At 35.8% G+C, this 7,030-nt stretch overlaps 3 protein-coding genes across 3 annotated transcripts in view; all 3 read right to left on the reverse strand.

Annotated features, from left to right (window-relative positions):
* Positions 1-23: 23 nt before the first annotated feature.
* On the reverse strand, positions 24-2,529 carry LOC17880650 (putative serine carboxypeptidase-like 30). The gene is made up of 10 exons (XM_006282757.2): positions 2,244-2,529; positions 1,988-2,095; positions 1,806-1,901; positions 1,621-1,713; positions 1,417-1,508; positions 989-1,288; positions 781-914; positions 592-687; positions 312-417; positions 24-207 (listed from the first exon to the last, which is right to left on the reverse strand). The coding sequence occupies exons 1-10, from the start codon at positions 2,527-2,529 to the stop codon at positions 40-42; spliced, it is 1,479 nt and encodes a 492-aa protein (XP_006282819.1). The 3' UTR covers positions 24-39.
* Positions 2,530-4,133: 1,604 nt separating this feature from the next.
* On the reverse strand, positions 4,134-5,502 carry LOC17879697 (extradiol ring-cleavage dioxygenase). The gene is made up of 3 exons (XM_006285206.2): positions 5,123-5,502; positions 4,608-4,987; positions 4,134-4,527 (listed from the first exon to the last, which is right to left on the reverse strand). Exons 1-3 carry the CDS (start codon positions 5,357-5,359, stop codon positions 4,335-4,337), a joined length of 810 nt encoding a protein of 269 aa, XP_006285268.1. The 5' UTR covers positions 5,360-5,502; the 3' UTR covers positions 4,134-4,334.
* Positions 5,503-5,709: 207 nt separating this feature from the next.
* LOC17878686 (protein FAR-RED IMPAIRED RESPONSE 1) overlaps positions 5,710-7,030 on the reverse strand; it is a 4,084-nt gene continuing 2,763 nt past the window's right edge. Inside the window, exons 3-9 of the mRNA XM_006286269.2 lie at positions 6,966-7,030; positions 6,817-6,870; positions 6,619-6,687; positions 6,461-6,523; positions 6,292-6,360; positions 6,165-6,212; positions 5,710-6,064 (exon numbers count right to left, since the gene is read on the reverse strand). The exon at positions 6,966-7,030 is cut by the window's right edge and continues 37 nt beyond it. Of these exons, the coding sequence (XP_006286331.2) occupies positions 6,011-6,064; positions 6,165-6,212; positions 6,292-6,360; positions 6,461-6,523; positions 6,619-6,687; positions 6,817-6,870; positions 6,966-7,030 (422 nt within the window). The 3' untranslated portion in view covers positions 5,710-6,010. The remainder of the gene's footprint in view (positions 6,065-6,164; positions 6,213-6,291; positions 6,361-6,460; positions 6,524-6,618; positions 6,688-6,816; positions 6,871-6,965) is intronic.

A 7,030-nucleotide genomic window follows, 5' to 3' on the forward strand; every position in this document is an offset into this window, starting at 1 on the left:
TGAAAACTTGAATACTCAATACAAGATTACCAAACCATCTTAGTTCTTGATCTTTGTCTCTACCCGCGATGACTGGAGAGGAACCCCTTTGATAAAGGCAGAGAAAAACGCGAGGGAGCTGCTCGGTTTGAAGCTAGGAACTGTATGTCCAGCTCCTCTAAACGTAGCAAATGTTAGACCTTCGTATTCTTGAACCCACCCACTTACCTATATTGTTCATTGTAATACAAAGTATCATCAAGAAACCCAAATTAAAATCTAAAATAACCGGTTCATAAGATCCATCATATGTATGTGATCATGTATTGGACCTGTTTCTCATGGTACCATGGCCTCCAAGCTGACTTGATTGGTAATCCGAGTGCGTTTAAGCTATACCGAGTTCCGAGTACTGGAACACATCCGTCTGTGTCACCACTGAGCCCATCACATAAACCAAATCAAGCCAACGGCCATATATAATTACTATATAACCAACTAAAGTAGTAAAGCTTTAAAATGTTCAGTGATATCACTTGCGTAAGAAGCAACACTATTTTGTTTTTTACCCTATTTTCAACACATACTTTTGGTATATTAAATGAGTGTTACCTGTAAACCCATATCCTTAATCCTCCCGCGATGAGTTTCTCATATATAGGCAAAACTGAGGTCACTAAATAAGTCCAGTTATGAAAGACCTCCATGCTGCAATCTCAGTATATATACCAAAACTATTCAGACAAGTTCTATCATATATCATACGTACAAAAAAAAGAATAGAACATATACAACACATACTTGCAAATGGTCCAGTTCTTGAGATTAACTCCATCACTTGCATGAAGAGCTTTCTGAACATCTGCCCTATTATAATATATTTTCACGTAATCGTCTAAACACGGGTCGTATCCACCCAAGCGCCTTCGTGGCATCTAAAGCATGCAAACAATAACAATTTGGTATAGCCTTAATGTGATATAGCTTAACAAAATAGGTAAACACATACCCTTTTAGATTTAATGTGATAATTTGTTTTGAACTGTGCTGATGCGAAATAAGACGACTGCGCAGAAGAACCTCCTTTACACGCAGAGGTATAGATGCTATAGATATCGATCTCGTTGTACTGCTTGTCAACTTCTGCTATGGCTTCATTGCACTCTTTGTTTTGCCAAACATTGTCGCTGCTGAAGTTGCATAACTTGTTTATGTTTCTATGTGTCTCGTCTGATATCACTGCGTGGCTCCATGCATAATCCACCCATCCTCTCCAATCATCTGGATTTGATATATCTGGATTCCCCAACTAAGTATATATAGCCAAAAGAAGGAAAAAAATATCGGACGGGTTGGATTTGAATTTAGGATCTTGCTATGCAAATTTTAATTTAACTACATGACACTTAGCTAGTATTAAGAGAGACTCAAGCTTACCAAAAACCCCTTAAGATTGATGTAAAGTGACGAATCATTGTTTTTTATATTGTTATCGTACACGACCTCTGCTAACTGGGGTACGTATATTCCTGTATACATAACACGTTAGCCAAAAAATATATATGCAGTATTATAAAGCCAATGAACTAGCTAGACCATATTATTAGTTCTGACTAAAAATAAGATGATTTAGATTATAACCTGCGTAACTTTCGCCAGCAATATAGAACTCATTTCCTCTGTGCTCTGGGAATCTCTTAAACCAGTTGCAAAGAAATGTGTATGCATCTTTTTCTGATGATAAAACATACACTTATGTTTATTACTAGAAGTATGCATGGTACGTACTATAAAACACAAGACTATATATGAAATTATAGACCTACTTGTAAAGTGATCGTTAAGATTTTGATAATCGCTACTTGTGTTTGAATATGAAAAACCAACGCCGACGGGAGATTCTAAAAACAGCATGTTGACCTCTGCATGCATAAGCACATCAAACCCTTTTCCATTATTATAAATTTTATATTGTATCTATGATGATATGAAAATTTTATATTATAACCTTTATTCCATGCGTATGGATTAGATATAAGTCCTTTTTGGTTAGTGTCCGCGAGGAACGGACCAATTTCTTGTGTTGCTCCATATCCCACCGAAGAGCATCCTGGACCTACGTACATATAGTATACATATTACCAAAAGTCTTAATGTTCTCTCTCATGAGACAACATAAACTAAGCAAAACTTAACCACATCAGTCTATTATTTTACGTGTTATCATAAAAATGTTTTGTTATTTTATTGAGTTGTTGTTATACCTCCATTAAGCCAGAGAACTAGAGGTTTCTCTTTAGGGAGATCCATGGCTTCAAAGAACCAATAAAACAAAGCTCTTGTGTTGGATTTATCGACAGGAACATAACCGGCGTAATGTTTGAAACTCACATCAGGCTGTCCGGGCAAATCTGTCACGAGATCGGCCTCCTTGGCCAAGGAACTTCTATGATGTTGTCTACCACAGGAAACCATTTCGAGTGGTAATAAAAGGACAGTAAAACTCAAAGTGATTAATAGATTAGACATGTTCTTGGTGTGATAAACCATTTGAGGTTTTAGTTGTGAAGAGTAACTAAGATTAGATGTCTATTTATAAGCTAATAAAGCTATAAGACTACTAGATGTTTAAATGCTAAGATCATGCATGAGAATTTTGTGTGCTTATGATTTTTAAAACATATAACTTTTAATCCTTTTTTTCTTTAAAATCTAAGTGGATATGGAACCACACTAGTATTTTGTGTGTAATTGGTAGCTTTAGTTTGATGAGGTGGTCGAATAATTCCATCTTCTTCTTACTTTTTTTCACCAAGTTTCACCAAGTCAATCTTAAAAACCTTTATAGGATAAATTCGAATGAATTCGTTTAGTGGATGAAGCACTTTCTCTTTAATGGGTTTTAGCAACGTCATACAGTCAAAAGAAACACAAATATTTAGTCTACTCACAATACTATATATTGGTATCAAATGAATTGGTGCTATTCACTGCTATATAAACTATAATACGTGTGGTCCTAGAAATAAAATAGAAAATGGTGTGAAATTATTACGGATCACTTTTATGTAATATGAATTTGGCCCTAACAGTTTGTTATTCGTCCTAAAAATTAAGAGAGGAATGAATCTGTTTTGCCCACTACAAAGCCATATTATATGTTTAGATTTTAGATTACTAGTAGTTTTTTGGAGACTATTGGACCTTAATTTCTCAATTCCATGATCCGACTTGAGAAATTGAACAGAGTAGTAGTAGTGTGAATGAACTTTAGCAAACAACGAATATACCACTAATCCCACTACACATGGGAATATATATTAACAATTGAGTGGTTTTTACAACGTTGGTCAAAACGAAAATGATTTTTTTTATTCATGCAGACACTTTAGTTCACTTTGATAAATCGTAAATTATGTATGCACTCGTTTTTTCTAACTATTGCATAGTTCGTTCACTTGACAGCTGTAAGTCTTGGCCATACTTTGAAAGTGTAGGGAAATTGCGTCTTCTAAACCTTAATAAAATATGGTAACGATTGAATCATATATACCGGACCTGGTAGCTTGCTTAGATAGCAAATTACGGATGTTTAGAGTAAATTTATGCTCATCTTTCTCAAAGGTTTCACATTGAACACTTGCAAATCTTTCCTTTCACTATTTGAGGTGCTCATCTTTCTCAAAAAGTAAAACTGAATTCTTCTTCATTATATGTATACATCTCTTATAACAAGATTTGCCTTTGTGTGGTAATATGATGAGAATAACAGACCATATCACAGACTTTGCATTCTTACCATTTGGTGAAAGATCAAGGAAATGGATCAGTGACCAGGTTGGCCTCAGATGTTAGTGTTCCAAACGGCATATGTTAACAAGTTCCCGCATTGGGACTAGTCAATGGTATATCTTGAGGTTGAATTCTTCCCATTGGATGTTTTAAGGTTTTGCTAAGCCAAAAACCTAACAAATCGACTGTCGCGGTAGCTATGATATCGTGGAGTTGTGTGGATCACTGGAATCTGTTGAACTAACCAGCGCAAGGACTCGGGTGAAAAAATGGGATGTTGTGAAAACTAAAGAGAATGTCAAAGTACAAAAAGAAGCAAAATACAGTACAGACCACAATTTTTGAGATTTTGAAGGTGCGGATGATGAAACACCACAAAGCTAATACATAACACAATTTATTCAAATTCACAAGTGAAGGGATGTTCATACATTACAGTGAGGATTTGTATTTGTATAGAAGACATGAATCATGATTTGGATCATTAAAGACAAATGAACACACAAAGGCTTAATCGAAGAAGAAGAGACAGAACAAGTCAAGATGATAAAGACTGAAATGTTTCAAAGAGGAGAAGTGAAACTATAAGAAGAATAAGACAAGGTACCGAGTTGCCAACTTGTGTGGATTTGCTCTGCCTTTGCACCTTCACCTGCTGCACCCATCGCAACGTGTAACGGGTACAAATGCTCGGGCCATGGATGCGCCATTTTCGCATTCGGAGCTTTCACTTCCCACTCATTCACATCTCCATACCTGAAAACAAACTTAATAAAAAAACTGAATGTGGTTTTGCATAACATTAAGCAGCAAAAAAAAGGTTCAAACTTTCAAACCTTCCTTGAAGGAGAGAATCTCTAAGCCAATGATCAAACTCCAGAGCCCAAGGAACCGAGACGCCATTAGTGATACTTCTGTCAAGCTTCCTCAAGTTATGAGTAGCACTTCCAGAGCCAATGATAAGAACACCTTCATCTTTCAATGGAGCTAATGCTTTACCCATGTTATAATGATAACTCCCATTTTGTTTTGATTGAACAGAGAGTTCACAAACAGGTATATCAGCTTCTGGATACATCAACATAAGAGGAACCCAAGCTCCATGATCAAGTCCTCTCTTTGTATCTTCATCAACACGTTTCATTCCTCCTTCTCCCATTAACAACTCTTTAACCCTCTTCCCCAATTCAATTGCTCCTGGTGCTTCATATTTCAGCTACAAACATTTCAAAATCGACCCAATAGAGAGAATCAAACATTTAAAAATCAAAACTTTATGCATCGTCTCAACAATCTTATTGTGTGAATCTGTTGAAATGACCAAAGTTAGGTTTTTTTTTTTGGTTTATACCTTGTACATGGGATCAGGGAAGCCATAGAAATCGTGGATCGTTGAATTGCGAAGAACAGTGTTGACGGATGGGTACTTGGTGTCCCAATGAGCAGAGATGACTAAGATCGATTTGGGTTTTTGAGGAAGAACCTTTTGACTCCATGATTTGAAGAATTGTCTCGCCTCTAAGGTATCGTCTATGCTTAAAGTTGGAGATCCATGAGATAAGAAGAAGGTTTGATTCACTTTCTCCATCAAAATTTCAATCTCTCTTCAAGTCTCAACCTTGATTTGTTGTTTCTTTTTTGCAAATGTTTGTTTCACCAACTCTGGTAATTTTCTTGATTTTGTCTGAATAAAAAGAAAGGGACACGCCCACCAAACCCCAACGACCGACCAGGGATTGTTGTGTGTCTGAACGGGATTTATCAAGATTGGATTAGCGATTAAAAAATAATAATAATTTCAATTTAACTTATGAACTAATTGTCTCTAATTTTAGTAAATTAAGTCATTGTTTGTTCCACTTGAAGATAGTCTTGTTCAAGTTTAATCATCTCTCCATTGGCTCCTTTGACTACTTTTTGAGTGTTTAATAAGTAATGTTAACAAGAAGAGAATTCCAAATTGCTTATGAACTTGATATACAAAAGGAGACTTGTGTATCTTTTTAAGATAAAAGTGTTACAAGGCTAACATAGTTCTACGTGATCCCAGATTATCCACTCAGACTTGTGTATCTTTTAAGATCAAAACCAGCCAATATCCCCACAATGTACAGAAAACCAAATCTAAACGATTTCATCTTTGTCATTGCAACTCAAACTCCATGGAGGAATATGGAGCTATCCTAATGTTTGAAAACAGCTTCTTGCAAAAATGTTTCCAAACTAATCAAACGTGTTACTATAGCTGTCTTGATGAACTACCAGGCAATTGGGCAGATCTCAAATGCTCTTCCTGAAAGAAAAATCAAATCAAAACATGTGGTTAAAGCACAAATACATTAATCCTCATTCAAAGTGAATCAACTTAAAGAATTTATTCAGGCAGCTGAGACCTGTAAACTGTAAGTGAAATTGGGAGGTGGCCTGAAATCCATTTGGCCCTGCGCCAGACAATAAAACGAAACATATTACAATAAGATCATGGCTTCTATAACCAGTTTGGAGGATGTTATAATGTACCAGCCCAGGCATGGCTTGCTGATTTGTGAAGAAGCTGTCCTGCACCGGTGCTATAGAATTCAGTTGTCCCTGAAGTCGAAAAAAGCAAACCACATCATATCATTAACTTATACTTACTACTTAGCATAAATATGGGGGACTCAAGAATTTAAGTATATACTAAACTCACCAGGCCTTGGATGGTTCTTTGATTAACATAGTAACCTTCGTGAGGTGGCTCCATTAAATTTAACTATATCCACAGTCAAAACAGGTTTGAGTATCAGGGTAATGGTAGATGTCGAAACGCTTTGAACAGATTTGTAACAATTAACTAACATAGCATACCAATCCTTGAACGTTCTGTTGAGGACCATAGTAACCATTCATGCTCATTCCCTCTGAACTCATAGTTTCCTGTACAAACAATTAAAATGTTTCAACTATAAATAAAATATTCAAGACATCCTATTCTTTATCTCATATAAGAACATGCACTTTATTAATGACCAAATTAATCACAGAAAATCAAATCAAAGCACAAACCATTGGTTGCAAGCTCTGTTGAGATTCAAGCATTTGGTCAGCTTCTTGTTGTCCCTGCATAAAATCAATTTGAGTAGCTTAAGACTTTGAAAATTGAAACTAAGAACATGCACGAGTATCAAATACATTGGTTTGCAATAAAAGCCCACCTTTCTTTTCCTGATAACAGTCTTCTTTTTTGTTGCTTTTACTGCCATTAACTGATTTTCTTCTT

The sequence above is a fragment of the Capsella rubella genome, unplaced genomic scaffold, assembly GCF_000375325.1.
Source record: "Capsella rubella cultivar Monte Gargano unplaced genomic scaffold, Caprub1_0 scaffold_7, whole genome shotgun sequence".
In the NCBI taxonomy this organism is placed as follows: Eukaryota; Viridiplantae; Streptophyta; class Magnoliopsida; order Brassicales; family Brassicaceae; genus Capsella; species Capsella rubella.

Coding starts and splice junctions, on each gene's coding strand:
- LOC17879697 (XM_006285206.2), bottom strand. CDS start 5,359: ATGGAGAAAGTGAATCAAACCTTCTTCTTATCTCATGGATCTCCAACT. Junction 4,988..5,122: donor TCCCTGATCCCATGTACAAG/GTATAAACCAAA, acceptor AAATGTTTGTAG/CTGAAATATGAAGCACCAGG. Junction 4,528..4,607: donor GATTCTCTCCTTCAAGGAAG/GTTTGAAAGTTT, acceptor GTTTGTTTTCAG/GTATGGAGATGTGAATGAGT.
- LOC17880650 (XM_006282757.2), bottom strand. CDS start 2,529: ATGGTTTATCACACCAAGAACATGTCTAATCTATTAATCACTTTGAGT. Junction 1,714..1,805: donor TCTTAACGATCACTTTACAA/GTAGGTCTATAA, acceptor TTTTATCATCAG/AAAAAGATGCATACACATTT. Junction 1,289..1,416: donor TCAATCTTAAGGGGTTTTTG/GTAAGCTTGAGT, acceptor ATATATACTTAG/TTGGGGAATCCAGATATATC.